The 25618-nt window shown below is 30.8% G+C and overlaps 1 protein-coding gene across 14 annotated transcripts in view; it reads left to right on the forward strand.

Annotated features, from left to right (window-relative positions):
- Positions 1-25618, forward strand: part of ATP8A (ATPase phospholipid transporting 8A1) — a 241640-nt gene that overhangs the window by 179680 nt on the left and 36342 nt on the right. For 12 of the 14 annotated variants that reach the window (XM_076456687.1, XM_076456679.1, XM_076456665.1 and 9 more), the window contains 5 exons: positions 3453-3527; positions 8094-8216; positions 17999-18077; positions 19266-19327; positions 20568-20624. In XM_076456687.1, coding sequence (XP_076312802.1) covers positions 3453-3527; positions 8094-8216; positions 17999-18077; positions 19266-19327; positions 20568-20624 — 396 coding nt within the window. Of the gene's footprint in view, positions 1-3452; positions 3528-8093; positions 8217-10079; positions 12356-13001; positions 13059-17998; positions 18078-19265; positions 19328-20567; positions 20625-25618 lie in introns of those variants that run through there. The other 2 variants (XR_013014406.1, XM_076456748.1) reach the window with 2 other exon arrangements.

Here is a 25618-nt window from a genome sequence, read left to right on the forward strand (position 1 = left end):
AACAAAAATAATGCAGATAACAACATTTATGAGTAAGAATTCAGAATATTTAACCATAAATGCAGAAGTGACGTTCACTCAATTCATCATTGCTCATAATTTACCCCTAGCTGTAGCCAATCATGCAGGACATCTGTTCAGAAAAATATTCCAAGACTTTGATGTAGCAAAAAAATATGGCTGTGCTAGAACCAAAACTACAGCCATTGTACAAATGTTTGGTTGTGAAGATGACAAAATGATTTCAAGCATACTTACTAACAGTGTTTACAGTTTAGCCACAGATAGATCCACAGACATCGATGACTCAAAACTGTATCCAGTGGTTGTACGATATCTTGACATTTTGCTTGGTAAAATTGTTTGTTCTCTTTTGACAATGGTGGAATGAAAAGAAGCTTCAACGGGAGAGAATATTTTCAAGTTTTTGGACCATGAACTGACAAAGAGGAAAATTCCATGGGAAAACTGTCTTCTTCAGACTGTTTTTCTTCAGACAATGCCTCAGTTATGTCTGGTATAGGTAAAGGTGTGATGGGACACATCTCAAGACGATAGCCTAGCATTTACTTCATGAGCTGTGCCTGTCACCTCATGAATATTGCTGCCAAGAAAGCTTCCAGAGAACTGTTCTGCCCAGTTTCTGATATATTGATAGATATCTACTATTTTCTGGACAAAAGTGCTAGCAGAAAACAACATATCAAAGAGTTTCAAGGATTGTATGACAAAGAAACAAGAAAGTTTCTATAATTTGTTAACACAAGATGGCTACCACTTGGGGTGTGCCTGAACAGAATATTGGACATGTGGAAGCCATTGAAGAAGTATTTTCACTGTGAAAAGGAAAAAGTAGATTCAAAAGGATCTAAACGTGCAGCTCAGTTAGGCAGAAAGACTTTAGCAGTCAGGATATCCTCTCAGCCACACAGGGACACAAGACAACAGTCTCCAAAAGCAAAGAAACATTTGATATAACTCAATATATGTTTAGGCAGTCTAACCTTGAAGTAAAGAAGAGACAATCAATGAAAAAAGAGAAGAAAACGAAAGCTAGCAAGGAAGTAACCAAAAAAAGTTATGCGCAGAGCAGGTTAGATAAGTTTTCTTGGACAACAAAATTAACTTTTTATTTTGTCTTTTTCTTCAGTCTGCAATTCCTCTATTTGAGCAAGCCAATTTGATATTGCAAAGAGAAGAACCTTGCATACACATTATGTATAGAACTCTGATTACACAAGTTAAAAATATACTTGTTAGATACATCAAGCCAGAATATCTTGAGAGCAACATCACTGAACTTGACTACAACAATGAATCCTTACACAAATCTGATGAGGCATTTTCTATTGGAAATGCTGCCAAGGAATACATTGTTAAATATGAAAAGAACCTGATCAGCTTCTACACCAGTGTCAAGAAATACTATATTGCAGCTACAAATTACATGATGAAACATTTCCCTCTAAACGGTGAACTTCTGATTCACGCAGAGGTTGTTGATCCAAAACTGATAGTCAGCGAAGATTTCTCTTCTCTATGCTTCTTCACAGACAGGTATCCTGTTCTTGTCAATACACATGAGCATGACACTATTGACAAGTTGAAAGGGCAATATTTGAACTATCAAATTGATACTTTCTAAGAAACTGTCCTTCAGTTGAATGTTGACAAGTTTTGGGTTCAGCTGTCTATAGGTAAGGATGGAAATGGCAACCAGAAGTATGACATACAGAATGCAGGGTTATGCTTGGAATTTTACAGTCATCCATTTTAATGCTAACAGTGAAAGGATATTTAGTTTAGTGACTAAAATCAAAAGCAAGTTCAGACCAAACTTGAGCACCTCAGTTTTAAGCAGTATTATAACACACAAGATGTGTATGCAGTCAAATGGACAATGTTGATATAACTCCCAGCCATCCAGACATGTTCACATGAAAGCAAAGGCTTCAACAACTGCAAAACTATTACAATAAGTGTCATAAACATGATATAAACTAGTCCCTATACAAAGGCTTTTTCTGCTTACTGTTTGTGCATGTTCAGTGTTGTTTTACCAGTATGTTTGTTGCTCTGAACTAAATAAAAGACATAATTTCAAAAGAATTTTTTAAATTTATTTATTAAATACACAAAACACAGTCATAAATGAGCAATCTATAGCAGTAATAAATAATAAGTTATAATAATAATATAATAATAAACAGCTTAGAGACATTGATCAGGCCTAGTAGCCACAAATGATAAAGGGATCTGTCTACAGGGATCAGTCATTTGAAATAGTTGACATCTCTGTAATAATCAGTGTTATACAGCCCACATCTTCAAGTTGATTTTTTTATCCACTAAAGATCTAACCTTCAACAACGGCAATGAGATTGTCATAAGTAAACCAGATTTTATTGAGTCAGTATAGGATTAGTGAATGTACCAAAACCTAGATCTAATTCTGTTCCACTTTAAAATACAGGTATCCTGTAAACCAAAGAAAAATATTTTTTTTAACAAAATTCTCTTCTTGTGAAGTGTGAGATTCACATGTTAGAGAAATTGGATGAGCTGTAAATCAGAGATTAAAAATATATAAAGATACTACAAGACTATTATAAGCTGAAGAATATGCTTTTGCTGAACATAACTTTCACTAGACATACCCTCAGCTGGAATATACATTAATTCTCAGTGCTGTATCAAATCCATCAATAAAGAGTTAAAAAATGTTCCTTATCAAAACCTACCATCACTAAAACATTGACATCATCTAAAGTTGTATATCTGTAAAACTTTACAAACTCATTATTGCACAGACAGAAAATAGATCACTTAGACTACACACTCAATTTTTATAAACAACACAACCACACTGAGAGATGCACCAGAAATCTCATACACTAAACCAAACCAAAACACAAATCCTCAGCAGTGCAATAAAGACCTCACCACTCCTATACTTCAGGTAGGTACACACACACCTTAAAAACTTCAGGTTGAAACTGCAAATTAATTGATTTATTTGTAGAGTACATGTGCTTATGATTGAACTTGTTTGCAAAAGAGATCATCATAAGTAAGCTCAAATTTGAAAACATCATCAATTTTGAATTTTTATATGGTAGTTTGACAGCCCTCAGATTTGTTTTGTTAGATAAAAAATGCCTTTTTTCTTAGGAAGTATTTATTTTAACTCATAATAGAAGATTGTTTGTTGTTTTTTTTTACTGTACTAACACGATAACTGGTTCTCTCAAAAACACTGCAAGCATTTGATAGACTGATTTCTCAGATGAAAGTTCTGCTTAATGTAGTAAATTTATGATTACAATTGTCTCAAGTTTTTAATAATCAAAATAAACTTTAATTGGTTTAGTATTTTGTTTATTTCTTGTTCCAGTAATCAAGAAGAAGTAATATTGCTCTCTGTGCAGAATTTTAACTTTTATGTTTTATAGTTGTGGTTTGCTATCTACTGTGGCTGGTCTGGTCAAACATTGTTTGAGAGATGGACCATTGGTCTATACAATGTGGTGAGTAATATTTACTATAATTTTAAAATGTTTATAGTCAGAGTTTAGATGTATACGTAGTTGTGGTAAATATTTTATCATATAATTTAACACCACTAAAGGAAAGTAATTCTGAGAAAGCAGAAACTTTCCAGATGTTAAATTTTTTAAAACTAACTTGCCACATTAGTCCTATATTTTATTGATTTTATTGGAAAGCAGTCAAAATGTTGTTGTGAGTACTATATTTTATTTCTTGTTGTATACTGTTCTTCAGAAATTATTAATTGCACTTGATCTAATTGTTAAATGTATCTTATTGTTTAGTTTTAAATTAATTGTATCCATAATAATATGCTGCTGTTCTCTTAGGCAGTCAAATGTAATTTAGGAATTTGTGCACTTAAGGACAAACAGTAAATTATACAAGTCTGTGATGGTTTTATTGTCTTGAAAATTTTACAAGTTCTACAGCAATCCCTATACACTGAATTAGAAAAAGAAATCAGTTGATCTTTATAATTTACAGGTTTTTCATGAAATATCATATGTACATTTACGTTAGTGAATTGTTTTTGTTGGAAGTGGGTCACATTGTGTTATCCTTAAAATGTTGACAACCTCTGGTTATAGATTTCTCTAGATCAACTGTGGTGTGAGAGTCTCATTAATTATTCTAGAACCCAAATGTAACAATAAAAAAATGTTCATTGTGGTAAATGAAATAATTATTTGATCTAGATACCTAATAGATATGATAAGTTCAAAACTGTGTGCTAAATGTACACAAAGTGATTTTAATTTTTGAAGAAAAGGAAAAAGCTTTAACTTAAAATACACAGTAGGAGGATATTTATTTTAAACCACTGAATAATCTTGAATCGTTAATGCTTAGGGCAAGGATTTATAATTATAATATAACATGGCACAGTTAAGGATATGCAGTTGTGCCCTTTCAGTTCTATCTTACTTGCAGTTAAATGTAACTGTAAAGTTAGTTAATCTTAAGAAATTTGATACATTCTTTAAATTTCTGTTGGAAGTAACCTTATAATACACAAAATTCATTAGCCTTATCCCTTGAAATTGACGAGTCAATAACTTTCCATATTATTGCATTGAATTGGCCATTGAACACAAACAAAGTGATTTATTTGAACTTAATTTTATTTACCTCTTTAACAAAAGGTTGTGTACATTATATTAAACAGATTTTGAGCATCTAAATCAGCAAATTATGTGACAACTCAGCTAATATAAAGTTGTGATATAATGTCATTTATTAAAACAATGCTTTAACATTGTTTGTAGTTTTTGTGATACTACTGAAGATTGATCACTTTTAGAAACAGACTGTAAAGCTCTTTCTTATGCAAAAAATTCATAAAAGTCAGGTGATAAAGATATGTTCATATTACATATTTAGAATTTCTATGATGGGATATCCCTCCTTCTTACAAATATTGGGGAGAAAAATTATGTATCAACACAAGGCACCAGTACAAGTAAAACTAAATCTACAGTAAGTTGTACTTTCAACCATGGCAAGCAATGTGTGTCAATTTAAAAAGTTCAGAATCTGTAAACACAAAAGTCACTGACAAAAGCTGTTCACGTATCTTAGACAACACTGTATAACATAGGGATGAAGGATATACATATAGAAAAGTAACACAAGCTGCTTCCTCTACATATCCATTCAACTGTCACATACCTCAAGCAGCTGGAGAATGAAATGATGTTCATACTGTTCTCTACAAGGATTTATTAGTTTAGTCACCTGTGAATTTTATATGCATTTGGACTGTTAAATAAGCACTAGGAAACCATAAACTAGATGAATTATTGAAAGTCTTCAGGTAGTGGTGGCATGCTTTGGATATCACAATCTTACAGTGGATCATTTTACAATATAAACTTTGTTGCAGGGCTCTTTTTAAAATGCATGATCATCAGATAGAGCATGAACCACAAGTAGCAACATGGCATATAAAAATATGTATGCACACACACATACATGAACATCTTTTATTTAAATATTAAACCAGTTTAGCACAAACTGTAAATACATTAGTAGACACATAGATATAGAAATTTATTGATTTATCACAATAGAAATAAAAACTGAAATAACTTAAAAGTTATGGCCTACATATTTGTTAGTGAAGAGAACTAATTTTCAGTCACTGATGCTCCATCAGACATATTCTCTACCTTAAACATTTTTCCATGTGTTGGGTGTCAGAAGTACACGAATTGCTGTTTTTCTGGACTTGATGTCTACCTCAGGAAGCCATTTGCATCTGTTACAGCTCTAACCCTGGTTCCATTTTGAAGATTACTTTTGAAGTGAGTAATGTTTATAATAGAACATGAGTGTGGTTCAGTTTGATTATGATAATCTTCCCAGGTGGTTGTGTCTTTTCTCAACCTCCAACCTTTTTGTCATCTGACCCTGCCTCTGTTGTTGTATATAGGATTCATGTGTGGAAAGCCATACAACTTTGCATGTTTAGTAATTGAGTTAAGTTCCTCCATTTTCAAACAACTCGGTGCTTGTTATATAACCAACATCTAATTGGTCTTTGAGATATGTTTATTGATAATCAAATAGCCATACAAGTATTAAATTATATGTGTATGCCAGTCTGTCTCCAACATTAAAAATTATAGGATTATGCTTACTTATACCTCTGGCCCATCACAGAGTTCAACAGAACTCACGTACTGTGTTCCAAAAGATGGTAAAAAGAACAAATATCAGTTACAAATAAGTATTTAATTCCAAAATTATTGATTTTAATTTTACATGAATAGCAGATCTTTAGTAAAAGATGAATATTATATATAACATGTACAGAAATCTTGAAATGTAATTTTTGGCATATTTCTATTCAATTAATTATAGATGAAGGAAATAAATTATAAAATATCATACAGAAGGTTTATTGAGTGTAGAATTTGGAACTTTCTTGGATACACTTTGTGTCAATCAAGCATCAGCTTTTAAGTGGAAGATTAATTGAGCTGTATGGTAACAACATTCCAGACCACGTTCTTTTGGAACTGTTATCTCTCTTGCTGGTCATACTCTGTCTGATGTCTGTGACAATGTATTATTGCCTAACACTACAGTTTCTGTTCATCAGGCATCTGCAAAAGTTAATCAGTTATTAAACTTTGAGCATACATCTTAATGCTCTTTCTTAAGACCTATAGCACATGGATGTTGGTAATAAAGGCCATGTTAAATTACATTAAATATACAAAAGCTCATGATAAGTGCATTCACATGGTATGTTGAATGCAGCACTGTTTAAAATAAGATGTTTGTGATGTCAAAATACTAAGTCTGTAGTTTCAAACAAATTGGGAATTAAAATTACCAATACTTGACAAACTAGAATGTCAAATAAGAACCTCATATATTTTTATTTTGTTGAGATATGGTTTATATACCGAATTAAACACAGTGGCCCTATTCCTCTCTTTCCATTTTTTGAAACATTCCCTTTTACACACTTTATTTCTTCAATATATGACATGTGAATAGCCAACCAGCAGCTTAGAATGTCCTGCTTATAGTTTTCTTAACCATTTTAATCTGTAAAAAGGCTATCACATTCTTTGGAACCAAGATTTAAAGGAAGTAGGTTGTGTCTTTAGTCTGCTGTAAGTTTTATATTTTTATTGGACTTAAGTACAGTTTAATTACTAAGCTTAATAATTCATAGTGGAATTATATGGTATCAGTGTGGTTATTTAAAATATTTTGGTTATTAAACTTGTATACATTTTGTTTGATATCCTCAACTTATGTCCAATATCAACTGAGTGAAGATGTTGTAGCTGGAAGAAATAATTGTGATCTTTAATTCTTGATTTATTGTTCCATATTTAAAACATACTTTGCACTTAGACTGTTAATGAAACAGACTCCATATTCACAAACAAATACTTATTAAAAATATTTCATTAAAAAAATTGATTTTTGTCTACATAAAAACTTGTAATCTTTACTAAAAATGTATCAAATTTTGTGAAGATACACATACTGTATCAGAAGTTTTAATGTAAATATTTATCGTGTACAAATGTGTATACAAACTTGTGTATGTTATAATAAACCAGTTGCAGAGGGTTGAAATATTTTTATCACTTGTGGTCAGTAGTGAAGAGACTGGTTTTTGTTGCACTTATTCAGGTTTCATTTTGATTTCACACAAACTTCCATCTGTCATGCACAGGATATATTTCAAAATCTTTTGGAAGAAGAGTTTGTGTACTTGTCGCTTATGCAGCTTTAGAAGCTTTTGATTTATCTTGTGCCTATTTGATTGGGAAAAGCAGGCTTGCAACCATCCCTAGTGTTTTTAGCAGTTACTATAAGTAAGTTTGAAATAATGTCCTTTGTTGAAAAGATGAAAGTGTAATCAAATCAAAAGCTATTAATCATTGCTTATTACTATGTTTTATGAATAATCTTGACAATAAATATTCTGTATTTAGATATTTGTTATAATAAAAGTTGCACTCAGTGTTTGTTGTATAATGTGCTTGATTATTATGTTTTTATTTGATTTTTAGATATTTACAGCAGCTCCTCCTCTAGCAATGGGATTATTTGACCGAACATGTAGTGCTGAGACTATGATGACTTTTCCATCTTTGTATAAACCATCACAAAGTGCTAAACTCTTTAATGTAAAGGTAAAATACTATTATGTTTACTCATTTTATTTAACTTTTGCTATTTGTTAAAAACAATTTGATAAAGGAACTATGGATGCTAGATTTTGCTTGAGAATTGAATCCTGTAAACTCTTACTATTATGTGATCCTCATTTGTTGTCAATAAAATCCAAATGTTTCCTTTGCAAACATATCAAAATTCTCTTGCCCTCATGTGAGGAAAATGATTAAAACGCATGATAAAACATGGATAGTAGTTAAGTATGAAGCATTAAGTCTGAGTAAAACTTAGCAAAACAAATGAAGTTATTTTTGCCAACACCTTTGTACACTATTCTTACCTCTTATTAGCATCATCAAAATTATTCATATTTTTAGTTATATTGTTATGCTATATCAGTCCTAGCTAAAGGTTCTTTGAAAAATATGTTTTTACTAAGTTTAATGTTAAAGTTGCATATCTCTTAAAGCACAGTTAACTTGCTAAATCACGATAAAGAGTTAATACTAGCTGTTAATAAGAGATGGTAACTTTCGAGTTCATGTCTTAAATATAGGTGCACTAGAATAACACTTTATCATTAAAGCGAACTAGGACCTTCAAATTTGACTTAATTAAGAGCTCAGACATTTCCTTTTATCTGTGTGCATGCCAAGAACAAGTCCTATGTATTAACATTGAAGAATTAATTTTAAGAATTCTATATGTTTCTCTGTCAAGAAATTACTTTTGGCTAGAGCAGAATAATGGTTGGACATAATAAAATGATTTGTAGTCACTCATGCATAACCAACACTAAACACACAGTAAGTCAAGTGGAAAACTGCATATCTTATGTTATTGAATTGAATAATATTTTATTGTACTTATGCATACATTTATGAATTCATGTTAATAGTTGCTTTACCTATTTAAGCAAAGTTTAAATATCATAATATAAAACTAAGTAGTAACTACTTTTTAAATTATTGGATTAATTGGGGTTTAAGCTTAGTTTTGGTAGATCTTTTCTAAATATCTTGGAAGTACCAACTAAGAATACATAATTAAAATTTAAACCTAGTGGAAGATTTAAAAAATTAAAAATATTTCATCTGTGGTTTTAGTGCAAGAATTAATGTTAAAGAGGTGATTTGTTTTCTTATTATCACACACTTATTACTAATGTCATGATTCTTAGTCAACTTACTGAAGTGCTTCCATGAGCATGAACTATATAGAAGTTTTTTTATTGTTTGTATCTGTTTCAAAACCACATAAATTCAAGACATATGACACAAAAAAAGAATAAAGTTGCCTAAACCTTATCCCTATGGGGTAAAGAGGGGTCAGAGGATATGTCATCATGTTTGTACACTAACATTCAAAATCTTATTCAACTACAATTTTATAAGTACATGTTAATAATTCTGGCATTAAGTTGAAGTTTGTAATTCAACTTTTTGTATTAGACATTAGTTAATTACTTAATTTAAAAGTTAACATTAAAAAATAGCTAAATATTGATTTTTGTGTGTCACATGATACATTGCTTTCAGCTTTTATAAAATTACATTTTATGACAACTATAATAAAATGTCTATAGTTTCTTATGGGTTAGAAACTCAAATTATTGATATTGACAATCTAGAATGTAAAATAAGAGCCTTTCACAATATCTGTTTGTTGAGATATCATTATATTTAAGGAAGCCACCACATTAGCTCCACCTACATTTATAATAAAGTAGTTTAATTTTATTTTGAATGTAACTATAAAAAGGCTGTGACACACAAAAAGTGTATCTATATGGAAAGGGTTAATTACAGTATTTTGTGTAAATGATGCATATGTATAGGTCAAACCTTCATTTTCTTATAAGAGTATCTTTTATTTTACAGTGGACTCAGCAGACAGCCCAATGTGGCTTTGCTGTAAGAAAACACACACACAACATCTTTTAATTTTTATATTATATTTTTCTTTAATTGAAACAAAGTAAAATATGTAACAAATTGTGTGCAGAGAGATATATTGCATTACATAGACAAAATAAAGGTAATTTGATTTTGCAGATGGGAGCCTTGTACATTAAATTACATTATACCTATAGCTGACTGATGACACAAAGTTACTTGGTTACAAAATAAGAAACCTGAGTTTTTGGATTGTAATTCAGGGTTGAATGAGGAATGATGAAATAAAGTTAACTTGAAAGTGCCTGTGCTGTTGGTTTTGTGTATCATTTAATATGTGATCCTGGATAAGTTTTAGCATCATGAACAGACTCACTAGAATACAGATTTCATGCAAAGTAGTTATATTTTTTATAGTTGTTGTAATGTTTCTCAAGTAATATTTTATATAGAATTTTTTAAGTGAATGTGAAGTGATTTGGGCGAAGGCCAGGTGCTGAGTACTGCCATTTTCTTTGTGTTATTTTTATCGTTGTTATGCATCTGGAAGACACAGCACTTTATAACAAATGTATATTTTATGTGAGCAAATTGCAGTTAAATCATACATTTGGTATTTACATTTTCCATCTAACTTGGTATGAAGTTGGTTACGGTATTTTTTCAGCTATCTGAATGTCAAATACAAATAAAGAAATATTAATCCTCTCACTACAGGCAGGTCAAAGTGCACATCTCACAACTGTTTTGAAAGTTTCCTTCAAAATTTTATTAACCTTTTCCAGATGGGTTAGAGGTTAAATGTTATGTGATTGCACTGTTAACTTGTATTCACATTTTTATTGAACTACTATTCTATGAAGTTATCAAACTGTAGACTATATTTCAAATTTCCAAATTATATATTACTCCATTTCTCAATTTAAAAGTAGATATTAAACACACCTAAACATATATTTTTGTATGTCACATGTTATGTTGAATGCAGTACTGGTTCAAATTAGATGTTTGTGATGTTAAATTTATGAAGTGTGTATTTTTATATAAATTATAAACTTAAATTACTAATATTAACAAGCTAGAGTATAAATTAAAAACAAAACCTTTTGTCATTTCTATTTGGTGAGCTATCACTATATTTAGTGACTCAAACACTTCTTTCCATTTTTGGAAACAGTTTCTTATATCTATACCTACTTTTATATACGACATGTGAATAACCAATTCTTAGTGATTTTTACAGCCATTTTTTTTCAAAACAAACCTTTGAGGTGGTAAGTCGAGCCTGTAGTCTGTTTGCAATTTTGAAATTGTTTTATTGCAATACAGATTAATTATTAAATTTGATAAATTATAATGGTATAATATCAATGAAGTAATGTATGATTTTTTGGTTATTCATATATACATATATAAAACCTTAAAAAAAATCATTTCACATCCTCCATGTGCAAAAGTTTTGAGGCTTAGCAAGCTAAGACAAGCAGCTGTGAGTACAAAGGTCATAACTAGAAGAAATAATTATGTTCTTTATTTACTATTCTGTGTCTTAAAAAAATACGTTTAAGAACCTGTTTGTAAATAGGGTTAATCTATATACATATACAATTTATAATAATTGAAATGTGACTGTATTTTATCAAATACTAATCCACTGAAACAATGCCAAGATAGGTCAGTTTGTAAAAACTTAAGTTCAGTTTCATACTGTTGGATATGGTAACATAAGTGCATGTGTGCTGCATCATTGTAACTTCTGTATTGTTAGCCAGGCAAAGCACAGCTGAAAGGATAATATAATAAAGTTTATAAATGTATAATGGTATGAGATTTATGTTTTTGATTTATAGTCTGTAGTCGTTCTAGAATGAAAGAGACATAATTTATATTAATTTTCTAATTTTTTATGGTGATTATGAGATTGGTCAAATTGACTGAACCCATACAGAGATTTGTTAGTTAAAACAACATAAAATATAAAGTGTTTTATAAGAAATGTTTGATTAAACTACCTAGATGAAATAAGGATTTCATATGTGAAATTTAAACATTTTCTGGTGCACAAGCATTTTTAATCTTAAAAAGAAAATTTACTTTGTGTATCAAATAGGCAACATGTATAAAAAACACAGTTTAACAAATCTTAAGACTTAATAAAAAAATAATCTGATATTTTGCACATGAAAGCCTTGTAATATGTACTGATAATTTCCCAAATTTCATGAACATATGCTTAATAATTTAAAATTAATAAAATGAAAATTATAACAAGCACAAAATGGTTATGAGGTCAGTTCCACAGACTGACACCATACTGAAAGTGTTAAATTACTTTATTATTATTGTATTTGTATAAACAATGGATCAAAATATAATTAATAAATTGAATTTTAATATTATACAAGTTTCAAGTTTTAATTTTTGAAGAAATATTAAGAACAAGTCTCTCAACTAACATATCAGGCATATAATTCAATCTACATTATAGTTGATTGAAATTGTATTTTCTCTTTCTGCCTTTAATTATTGTAGTATGTTATAAAGCTATATGTTGTACTTTTATTTGTTTTAGTTCATTATTCTAAATCAAATTTTTAAGATTTACAGAAACCTATGTGAATAGTAGAAAAACATCATCAATAAGAGTTATGGAGAGTTTCAAGCAGCAATATGCAGATATTCACCTCAACACACAGTATAGCTTGATTTTTTCACATATTTGCCTATGAAATTTGTATGCCTCTAACCTTAAGCCACTTCCCAGCCTAAACACCTGTTTAATATGAATTATGCTAGTGTGTGATGACTATTATGTGATGATAGCCCTCCATCAGTAGAAAAGGAGCATAATCTCTTTGTGCAGTAGTTTACCGTAATTATTTACATGTAAAATAATTTCGTTCTTAGACAAAGGAAGAAGAAAATACACCGAAAATATGGAGAATGGGTGAGAAGGTGTGAGAGGTGAGTATCTCTTGAAAATACATTTTTAGGTAAAGAAAATGTAATGGCTGAGATGGTACTTTACCTCTTCACTCGGAATCTCTAAAAGCCCACATTGAAATGGTGGAGGAGATGCTTCAAAAATTAACCTAGATGAATTTCTTTCAGAAAGCACCCAGATGAAAAGTCCATAGAATGTGACATCTGATGACATTGGCTCCGTAGAGGCACACTTGTGGTGGACCACATTTTGTTTCAAACATAGTTTATCCATTTCCTAGGTGGAAAGAGAAGGAAGGCAAAAGGATGAGTGGAATCTTTACATGACTAAACCAAGCATCTGTGCACTAGTGGTTGGCAAACCAAGATGCATAGTGTGGTTACTTTGTGTATCTGACCTCAGGTCAACTGGAAAGGCAGATAGGCATGACAAACCCATCCTGCTGCAAATATATGAGCACACTGGCTGTTTCAGGGGTGCCCTGCACTACACAGATAGTGCTGCTGCCACCATTACCACCATCCTACTTCTCACCATATTGTTCTGTACTTAATCAGGCAGGTTGTTCAAGAAAAGCACAAATTTTGTTGAGAAAACATTATATTGATCATAGGCAAAGTTGTGTAGGCTGAGCTCAAGTATGGTGGGAGCTGAAGAACACACACAGATGAATCAAATACAGGGTAAACATTAGGAAAGCCTTGGAAAGTTTTACAAGCCATTTCAACTGAGCAGTCTCCTACACAAAGTAGGTGTGTGAAAAATAATCTTCCTGAGAAAGGGTGGAGGAGAAGCCAGTCATCCATATAATGATGGATCTTCAGCCCTAATCTGTGAATGAATACCCCATGGCTTAATTAAAGATATAATAAATATATACAGTGCCAAAAGGAAGAGTAAAGAATTGGAAGACCTGGTTGTGTTGGATGAAATGAGGAAAACATCTGGAAGATGGAGCAATTGGAATTTGTGAAAAGGCATTCAAAAGATTGATCCTGACCATCCATAATCTTGGCAGAAAAACTACCAGAGAGAAAGGAAACTGAGGAATAGTATTAAAAAAAACAAAAACAACCAACAACAACAAGTTGAGAGATGATGAGTTAATAGCTGGATGAGACCACCTCCTTAAGGTACTAGATATAAAAGGGATCGGAGAGAAAAATAATAGAAACAGAAAAAGGAAAAGGGGAGGAGTGATGGGTTGCAGGAGAGAACCTGAAAAACTTATCTGATGGACAGAAATGGTAAAGACCCAACAGAGTAGTAATAAGTGACATAAGTAATGACCTTGACATTGAGAAATAGAAAAACAAGAAGTAGAAGAAAGACCTGGAATGGGATGAGGAGGTGTGGATTAAGCAGGTTTAGTGATAAAAACAAAATGGTAAGGTTGTGAAAGTCAAGAAACCAAAGCAGACAGAGTACTGATGTTGGATTGCTTCAGTCTAAGTCTTTAGTGATTTGGAAACACCTTTGAATGCCTCTAAACGAAGAAGTGAAGTCGGTGAAGGTTAAGATAAACATAAGGAAAATATACATTGACAAGGAGAGTATCTCATCCTAAGAAGCCACAACAACAAATGAACCAAATAATGAGTTACAGAGCAAAAAACGTTCATGCCAATGTGATGAAAGGAAGAGAGTGTTCAGGACACGAAGTATCTCAGACATAAGGTTAAGTGATGATAGGTAACACAGTAAGGTGGTGAGAAAGAGATGAAAGCTTGAAAATCGATCACTAAAAAGCAAGTTAAAGAAATTACAAAGACTGTGAATTGAGAAATAGAAATTAAGAATGTGTAATCCAGGATAAAAGAGACAAGTAGATTATGTTTACAAAGGTGTGCAGTTATTTGAGAAACAATTCGATATAGGGTCTGATGTTTTTGGTTGTTTTTTTCAGGTGAAGAAGGTAAAACAAAGTAGTCTTCATTCTGCAGTTATTTTGAATGCAAGTACTTGGGGGAGAACTACTGTGCAAGGAGGCTATGTTACCCTTCCATTGGTATAGGGCTGTTGTCATATGATGGAATCATCATGTGCTAGTGCAATTTATATTACGCTTATGTTTTTTAGGTGAGAGGTGTCCCAAGGCTAGTGGCATGCAAAGCTCATAAACAGATTTGAGAAGGAGTCAAGACATTCTGAGTGTAGAGATGAGGTATCATCTCAGAAAAATATTTCATTTATGTTCAGATTATATAGTTTTGTGTGTGGAGTTAAAAAAGTTACTCATGATGAAAATCATAAGAAAATGGAAAGGATTTTATCAGAAAAATAAAATTCCTGAAAGGTAACTGTAGCTTCTGAACAAACAAGTGAAACTGATTTTGTGACGTAGTTGTTACTTAGTATTCGTATGAAGGAAATCTGAGTTCACACTAAATATTCTCAGTGCTTATTATATTTTAATATCTCTTATAGAGGAAAATATGGATATTATCTTATAAAAGACAAAAATCTGGCAATTTTTTTCTTTGACAGTATTATGGTATTTGTCATACAAAATATTTTTCGAAACTGTACACATTTTCTGAGTACAGCTTTTCAGAATACTAAACTATTAAAGCTTAAGCAAGTTCATTTGTAGTTGAACTATACTGCATATTTTTTACCTTGTATAAAATTATAAAGGTATAAAGAAAATATTACATAACTCATCCTGTACAGAACCTTTTCAGTCAATCAGGTGTGTAATCTTTTAAAATATATCTGTAAAAGTCCTTGACAATTTTGACAGTGTTCAACAAAGTTTTTTCTTCACACTTTTCAGACATGGTGTAATATTACACTTTCACCAAATACAACATATTTTTTGTGAATAATTGTTTGTCTTTTGTGTAGATTTTATTTTCTTAATTCTGTTTCATGTTGAGGTTGTACTTGAAAACTTAAATTGAATGTGCATGTGGTCATCCACTCTGTTTGTGAAGGAATGTTGACTTTATTTATGAATTTAATAAATGTGTCTACTGAATCTTGACAGACTTTTAGTAAAATGTACAAGGCTTTTGTTCACATTCATGAAAAAGAGTATTTACTGTGAATTGACAATGTCAGTCTGATGCAGATTCTAATAAATCTTAAGTACAAGGTGATGGTAATTGAATAATAAAAATACACTTATCCATGGTATAGTTTGCATAGTGCATATGCATCATGTGTACACTCTCTGAAATGCATATTTATTGTTTTCATTATCTCTATTTATTGTATGTGGTATTTACTCTTCTCCATTACAAACTATTGCTAAGTCTAGTATAGGGTAAAATGAATAGTTTATAACTCTGAAATGAAATGCATAATGTCATGTTGAATGGCACTGTGTAATAGACCATATCTTTTGCTCTTTGAAACTCCTGAGAAAATAGTGTTAATATCCAGTATTTATTGTTGAACAGTACTTCAGTTTTGTGAGACGTCAGTTTCTTGCCAAACAAAGAGTTTATTTAAATAAGGTTGAAGAGTACAGAATTGTTTTCATAAACATTAGGTAAGTTCTTTGTCTGGTCAAGCTAAGAAACATAATACTTTAGACTTAATTCATAAAGTTGTTAATGGAGGTCCAGGTTATAATTACTGATTGCTTTGAAAGTCAACATTGGTGCTTTTAAAGTAAGTAAACTAGACCTCCTGTCAGTTTAAATCAGTCCAGTGTAACAGTATGTATAATCATTTGCTCCAAGTAATTTTAACTTGTAACAGAGTACATAAGGCATTTATATTGTTATAGAAGAGCAGAGATTTTGATTTTTTAATTTATGTCTTTTAATTTTGTGTTTGTCATAATTCATTTTCAGCATTTCCTACATGGTGAACAACTTTAATACCAGATATCAGATACCATTAGTATTGTTACTTAGAAACCACACCTGTTTTTAAAAAGTGTTTCACAGATACATTAATTAGTGTTATTCAATACATTGTTCCCTTATGAATGCATCTATGAGGGAATAAATAAAATTGCAATTAAAGGAAAAGTATTTAATATTGAAAATGATCTCTGTATATTTTTACTATTCTACTTTACCTTTATTATGAATTTAAAAAACAATAATATTATGTATGTGTAAGATCTCTGTCTCAGTAGTTAATGAAGGTCCAGGTTATTTTGACTTGTTGCTTGAAGGTCAACATAGATATTACAGATATGTTCTAAGTATTTTTTACATTTTGCATATATATTCTTATTCATGTGGCAATTTTATTAAGTTTACTACAAATTGAAACTTCATGTTTGATATTTAAATGATATCAGATCCCCTTCACTGTCGTAGGCATTAGTGCAATTTTTAAGACTCTTTAATACAACACAATAAAGCAATCTAGGATTTCAAAATACATTGACACTTTACTTGAGAAATGTATTCAATTAGTGAATAGGTTCACTAACTAACTGTACTTTTTTGTTGAAATAAATGTACATTTTTTATTTCTAGAATATTCTAGCTAATTTTGATAATGGGGAGCGAGAACATTACTTTTTCTTAAATATATCTATCATATTTAATCAACAAGAATTTGCACTCCTTTTGCTTGTAAATTTTAAGATCTGTGATTAAACTTAAGAAATTATGTAGTGATTTTTGAAGAATAAAAGCTCTTCAGATGGCTAAAACATTGCATTGATTTCAGTAACACATGTGCATAGCTTAGACACTAGGTCTAGGTATCTAAAATCAATGAAAGTATAAATATATTAATAGGCTACATTAGGCTTTCCCAAGTGTGAAGAATCTATGAAAAGTAATTGTGAAATATCTAATAAGACTTAGAGAGTCACAAATATTTCACGCGTTCACTCCTGTTGGTTAATACAGGAGTGAAATTGTAATGTGAAAGAACAAGAAATAGTTCATGCAATAATTTATCTCACATTATTTTAACTTAGCAACCTAAGTCTGTAGTGTTGTCTCTAGTAGAAGTTTGTGAGAAGTAATTTCATGGTTTCTCCCAGGTATTTTGGGTGTGGATTTTTGATGCAATACTACACTCAGTGCTGCTGTTTTTCTTAACATTGCTGTGTATACATCAAGGTAAGGTACCTAATATTGTAAATAAATGTTTACTATATAGGAAAAATATAGAATATAAGTCCAGTAGATTATCTGGTAATGTCCTTAATGAAGACAAATTCAATGAGCAAAGTTAAAAAGTACAAAAAATTATCTTAAAAATATTTACATGTCATATTACTTATAAATGTACTTGTTAGTGTAGTGGTGCAAAGTTATTGAGCCCTTAGCGTAATAGAGAAATCCTTAATATTTTTGTAAATATACAATTGCATGATCAAAAGATATTTTTAATTAGTTTATTTTGTCACATTTTTCATTCCTCATGTTAGTGTGGTAAGTTACTTACCACTCTTCCATGACTATAATGATGTGGATAGCCTGTCATATTATGGGCACATTATATGTATTTTGTGGTTTTCAAGGTCTTGTAGAATGTCTGCATTTACAGCAGAATTAGTATCTTTTCTATGTAAGTGTGCAGTCTCTTCCTTTAATATGTATGTAAGACATCTAAATGCCTCTGCTCTTTAGGCTCTACAGTTCTGCCTTTTAGTATATGTGTAGAGTTGGGTATTTTTCTAGTTGACTTTCCTTCAATAATTAAAGAATTATGAATGATAGGATGTGACAGGTAGATGTGGCAGAAGGGATCTGATTTTTTATATGATAGCTTTATAACTAAATAAAATTGAAGACTATAAAAAGTATGGTTTGTCTGAAGAATGATGATTTTATAAAGAGTAATTTACATTTAATTTCATACTTTTTCTAAGGGTGGTGGATAAAACAGGGAAGATGACATGCTAAGAGAAAATGTGTGTCACACTGGAGAAATTGCTTTATAGAATTAAGAATTTTAAAACTTACATTCTCTTAAAATATGGATTATTAGCTAAGATTTTATGCAATTCTAAGTGGTATGGCATAAAGAAAAAAGCAGTTTAGTAACATTTGGAATTTAAGACATTCAAACGATGTGTCATGTGCAGTATAGGATTCCCATAAGGTTAATACATGTAAATATACACATACAGTAGTACCTTTTGTGGTTCATGACTACTATTTAGTTTCCTTTAAAGCTTCAGATTTTTTATTATGGTATTTTATTATTTTTGTATTGGTATATTATTAGATATCATGGATTGGTTTTACCACTTACCTTTACTGTGTTTTTGGCTTAAACCTAATAAAACGATTTTCTCACAGATATTGAATGGGGAAGTGGAATGAGTGGAGACTACTTAGTTTTTGGGAACATGGTGTATACTGTAAGTATATTGTTTTTGTGTAATTCACTGTCTGTTGAAAGACTGCCATATTTCCAAATTAATATCTTCAATAAATTGCTTTCAAATTATTTTCATGTCATATTTACTTTTTACAATAATTTTAATTATGATGATAATATATAAATTATTTCTGGATCTTTAGAAAAAGACTTTATAGTAATTTTATAAGGTTAAATTATGAATTAAATTACTGTTTGCAGAAAAAGTTTACTTCAAGGCCTACAGTTTTTAGTGAAAAGTTTAATTTTTAAAACATTTGAACTAGTGAAGATACATTATAATTGCTAGGTAGCAGGCATATTTGGAACAGAATGTTTTAGTTTGATTTTGTAGGAAGTCTTGTGAGTCTGGTTACCATCTTCTTTAGGTTTATACTCTAGCAGCTGCTTTAAGCTTAAGATTTAACAGTTTTAATATTTGATAAACAGGTATGAAACAACAACAGTCTTCTTCCAACATTGTTGTTAGATCAGCAGTTTAAAAGCTTCATCAAAATTACTCTTTATGTCTTGATGGCAACAGTGACTCTAAACATTTCATAAAGTTTGATACATTCAAATTACATAATTGTTTTCTAACTTTAAGCTGTCAGAAAACTTAATATAGCCTATGGTGTATTAAATAGTTTTCTCTTACAACTGGCACTTTTCTTACAGAAAGTTTCATTTGCTACTTTTAAAGATTCTAAAAACCTAAAAAAATGAAAGAAGCAATATTTTGTATGTAGCCATTCAAAATTCAGTTGTTGGCTGAAAACTGTAAATTATCTTGTGTACATTACTTATTTATATTTTTTGGAACATACAGAGTTTCAGCTTTTCCTATACCATCATCATAATTTAAAAATACATAAATAAATTTATGATGTTAAACTTGTATAGCCTTTCTGTGCAGAAATGACAGTTGCACCAAACTCTTAGAAGAAAGTCAGGAAAGCAATCTTTGTTTCGGAATTATTTTAGTTATTACATACAGGTGTGACGCATACACAGAAACATAAACAGTAAGAACCAATTACAGAAAATATTAAACTTCCAGACTTGGCTCACACAGATAAACGAACTGTAAGTAGTGATTACAACAAGTATTGAATTTCCAGACACAGACACATATTGTGGTGTGAGAAGCTAATCGTTCTTATCATTTTGACCAATTTGTCTCTTTTACAGGAAATAATTATCTTAAAATTCAAAAATAAAACATTTTGTTTGTTTTTCAGTATGTTGTTGTCACAGTATGTCTTAAAGCAGGACTTGAAATGAATGCTTGGACATGGGTAAGTTTTTTCTCAAGGTGTTCTAATTGAAATAAGTCTTAATGCAGGATTTAAAAGGAATTGCTATAGATGGGTAAGCTATGTTTTGTAGCAGGATGTTACTGTTTAAGTATATCTTAAAGCAGGACTTAAAGTGGATCACTGGACATCAGTAATGTGATTGTTTTTTTGCAAGATGTTCATGTTACAGTATTTCTCAGAGCTGATCTGGATTTGATTGTTTGAATATGGCATAATTAGACGTTTAATTGGTAGAAAGTGTTTATATTGCAGTGATAATACATGATTACTTAATAAGGATGAATGAATGCTGTGGTTACCCAAGGGGTACCACGTAGTTTAAGAGATAAATGTGTTTTTAACAGATAAGAAAATTACAAACAGAAGTTTACAAGTCAGTTTAACCTCAGGTTAAAATGAAGCAAAAAACATGTATATATTAGAACTACAAGATCATTATCAAGTCTTAAAGGTAGATTTGTTTAAAAGTTTATTTCATATTAACATGCTTACATTTTTCCACATATATTGGAGTTACTATATATCTTACTAAATCAAGAAGATGTATGTAAATAGATAGTAATAACAAGAAGTAAGTTTTCCTCTTGTTCATATACCATAATTTTCTGTTTACTTCATACTTGTCTTCAGGCTGATAATTAACTTTATATTGACATATATCAACTTAAAACTTGTACTCTAGTGCATCAACTTTCTCTACCCTTACACACCACACAGGTGTCGCAACATTTGAACAAAGGAAACCATTACATAATCAAATTTGACAGAAAGGCCCTTTAACAAAATAATTCTATATGCTATATAAAAATAAGACTTTTAACACTGTTGGAACCACATATACACTAGTATAAAACCTTTAACAGTGAAAATTATAATTTTGAAACCTCTAACTTTAGATCATAATGTTATGTAAAAAAAAAAAAATTAACTGTTATAATAATAAAATATTCAAATTGTACAAACTCAGTAAACCTTTTACAGAGTCAGTCTAACAGAGAATGTGCCATTTATAATATTTACATGAAAAACAACATTAAACAACCTTTATAATATCACATTGAGGTACATTAATATAACCTTTTAGTCCAGCAGATAAGCATCCAAAATTGTTCATATTACAAGTGTGAAAGTAGGTATTCACAAAGATTCGTATAAAGATAAGTCTCATTTCAGATCTTGTCCAAAACAGCCACCTGTATGATCACTATCAAAAACTAACATTACATACCCATGTGCTTGAAATGAATGTAGAGTTTTAGATACTTAGTTAATACCAGTACACCATTTTTATTCATATTTGCCACTTACAATGGACACTGATGATGTAACTCTAGAAATTACTCGTATGCACAAGTTATACATCCAGTGCATATGAGTAATTTCTCTGCAAAACTCTGACATTTTTTTACATATTAATCCTTAAACAGTGGGAATGTTATAGGTAGCAGCATCAGGCAACCATGCTATGTCAGTCTTCCTTAGATGAGGAAAGGAAACTAAATTTGAGATATGGGTAGCATACCCTTAAATGACCACATCATTTACAAATCTTTCAGTAATACTATTATAATTCATGCTGAAGGATCATACATTGATAGAATGGTGCACTGCATTAATGTACATCTGCACTTGCTCAGTTAATAACCAAGTGCTCTTTGCTCAGGGAATAGAAACAAGAGAAAACATCTCTCTAATGCAAGCTGCATATCAGGCTGTTTATATATAGGGGCAGTCATTAGTGTATGAACAGATAATGTACCACTTCAAGTAAATGGGGTTGGGAGCATCCAGACCAAGGCTGGATATTTTTTATGGATAACTCTAGCAGAGACTGCTTTTACAATAAAGTATGCAAAGGTCTTAGAAAACACTACATGACTTCCTTGCCCTGTGCTGCACTGTATATTTGTGTGCCTGAATTTGCAACTAAGATTAATGTTTAGAAAGTCCACAGTGGTAGGGCTAGACTTTACGTTGTCTATATTGTTATGTATTATGCATGTATTCAGATGAATCGTGCATGTCTTATAGCATAAGTTATACCAGTGGTGACTGCTGTTTCATGCTCTGGTACATCATATGCTGTCAGGTAGGTGTTAGCACTACCTCTTTAGGGATTGCTTGGATTATTTATTGAAATAGTATTTTAAATATCTCCTCAACAGGTCATCAGAACTTTACAATACTATGCAGTGTTTCCTTTCATAACAGCATCAATGTAATGTCTGAGTCACAGGTTCTATAGTTGTGTACAAACATCATAGCAAAAATTTAAATTTATTGTTCTTCTTTCTTTATTACATGACAGTTGAAAAGACAAAACAATGGTGTAAACCAATTTCACTGAAGTGACATAGTTTCAAATGGAATATCTGCTTTTTTTTTATTATAACTAATAATATTCAAAGAAGAAAATCATAATTCTAGTATAAATGATATTATTACATTATGTAACAAAATTTTTACTTTTTCTTGTTCCTGGGCAAAAAGTGTTATTTCCCAATTGCTTATACCTAAAGTAAATGGAAAAGACATGTTTTTCTCTTCAAACTTTGCTTTTGTGACCTGGGAGCATATAACAAAAACATGATGGAAGACTACATTTGGGGCTGATACATGAAAGTGATTTACACTAGAGTTGCAAATCTCGAAAAACTACTCACTACTAAACATTTTTGTATAACTTTAGTATAAATACATGTAAATCTTGATTAATATATTATTTTATTGAGACCTTACATATACTTACTTAGTCTAAATAGCTTAAATGTCATAACATTATACATTTATATATATTTATTATTTTATTATATTGATCTTTCTGCCATTGCTGGCTAACATCACAGAAGCTACAATATGCTCACATTACTGTATCCAGGTATATAAAACTAATCTTTACATAGTGATCTGTCTTGGTTGTGTTTTAGTGGACTAGTGTTTTGTAAAATATGGTGGTATTTCAATTTCAATACATTTCATGTGTATGTACAGTATTACTATTAAAAAATAAGTTTTAAACTTATTTTCCTTAAAACTTTGAACAGTAAATAATGAAGTAAATCAAACAGTTATCTCTTTTACTTATGATCTTTGTACTCAGTTGCTGCTTGTCGTGGGTTGCTAAGCCTTAAGAAATTTCACACGTGAAGGACGTGAAGTTATATAATTCTTTTCAGGTTTTATATGTTATTTTTTGGAATAACCAAAAAAAATAATAAAAGTTTAGTAATTAAATTATATTTGGGTCCAACAAAAATATGAAATTTCAAAAAGGCTAAAGACTCAACTTACCAACACAAAGATTTGTCTCTCTAAGGAAAGAGACACTGCTGTTATATTTGAAAATGGGTGAAAAACTATTTGGGAGACATTCTGAGTTTTTTAATTAATTATTCACTTGTTACATACAGAAAATGATTAGGGCCACTGTATTTGATTCAGTTCATGAGCAATATCTCAACGTTAGAAAAGACAGGAGGTTCTGATTTTGTATTCTAGCTTTTCAATATTGGTAGCATGAGTTGCTAATTCATATAAAACTATATACTTTGTATTTTGACATCACAAACAAAAATATTTGAACCAATGTTGCATTCAACATATGTGACACACAAAAATTGATGTTTATCTTTGTTTATATACATTTTTAAATTAAAAAATGTATAATATAAAAATTTAATTATCTACAGTTTAATACCAAACTTAATGATGTAAATGAATCAGATAGTAGTTCAATAAAATTTTGAATGAGAGTTAACAAACGTGATGACATAGTCTTTGGCCTATGATTTGTATGGAAATGGTTAAAAATGTAGATAACTAAACTAAACTAACGTGGCAGGGGTTCAGTTTAGAGAGAGAGAACCAAGAGTTCTCTCAACTAGTGTTCAGGAACTTTGTAGTTCCTCTTCGTCCCTTCGTGGATTGTTATTAGATTAAGTGGTGGGTTTTTAATTATTATTATTTTAATAAATTAATTATCGTTATTATTCTTGACTTTTGGGTGAGGAATGTCTCACTAAATGGTCTTTGGGTGGAGGCAAAGGTAGCAGTGGAAAGAAGGAAAGGTCGGACCTGTCTCAAAAGAAAAGTTGGTAGATGTGAACATGAATGTAATTCATTCAAGTTCAGATCAAATCAAACGATTCTGGGTCTGGCAAAAGGTTGCCTGGGCTGGGATCTAGAAATCCAATGCCTGAAGATTTTGATGTGGGGGGAAACGGGAGTACCCCGAGAAAACCCACTAAAAATGTAGATTTGCATAAGACTGAATTTTGATTGTGACAGTGTTGGAATTCAGTATGGTAGTTGTTTGGGGAAAAACTTGCAATAAGCTTTATTTTGACATGAATTCTCATGTGAAAATTCATTTCAAATTTGAGAATTTTGAATGACATCTATGTACACTCAAAGTATATAATTGAGTAATGTTAGTTTTCAGTGTTTGTCATATTAGTATAAAGAAGTGGCTGCTGGTTGGGGCAAGGTCTGCGATGGGTCTACTTTTACATGAAACTCTGTTTGGAAACCTGTGTATGAAAAGTCTTAATGCTTACTTCACACTGTTTCAATGGACCACAGAAAAAGCCATTGACAACCTTCAGTTTGCATTTTGGAGGCTCACACTGTCAGGAGATGTTTTTTTTTGCTGGTTTCTTATTATCTTTTCAGTAGCTGACCTCATAGTTTCTGGAACTCTGGGGTACATTATGTCATAAGACATAACATACTGTGGCAAGTATAGAAAGTTGAAGATTTTAACACAAAGCAGAAGAAGAAAAACAAATACATATAGCTGATTAATGACAAAATAATAATTACAGATCTTAACTAGTGAAGTTCAGATTGGATGTATTCCACTTAGTCAAGAGGTTGAAAAAGTCGTAAATATTCGGTAACAACTATTACTTCTGCATAAAACCTACCATTAGAGACAGAATAATTAATGGATCACTCTGGTAGAGCAACATTTC

This window comes from Tachypleus tridentatus, chromosome 1 (assembly GCF_004210375.1).
Source record: "Tachypleus tridentatus isolate NWPU-2018 chromosome 1, ASM421037v1, whole genome shotgun sequence".
Taxonomy (NCBI): Eukaryota; Metazoa; Arthropoda; class Merostomata; order Xiphosura; family Limulidae; genus Tachypleus; species Tachypleus tridentatus.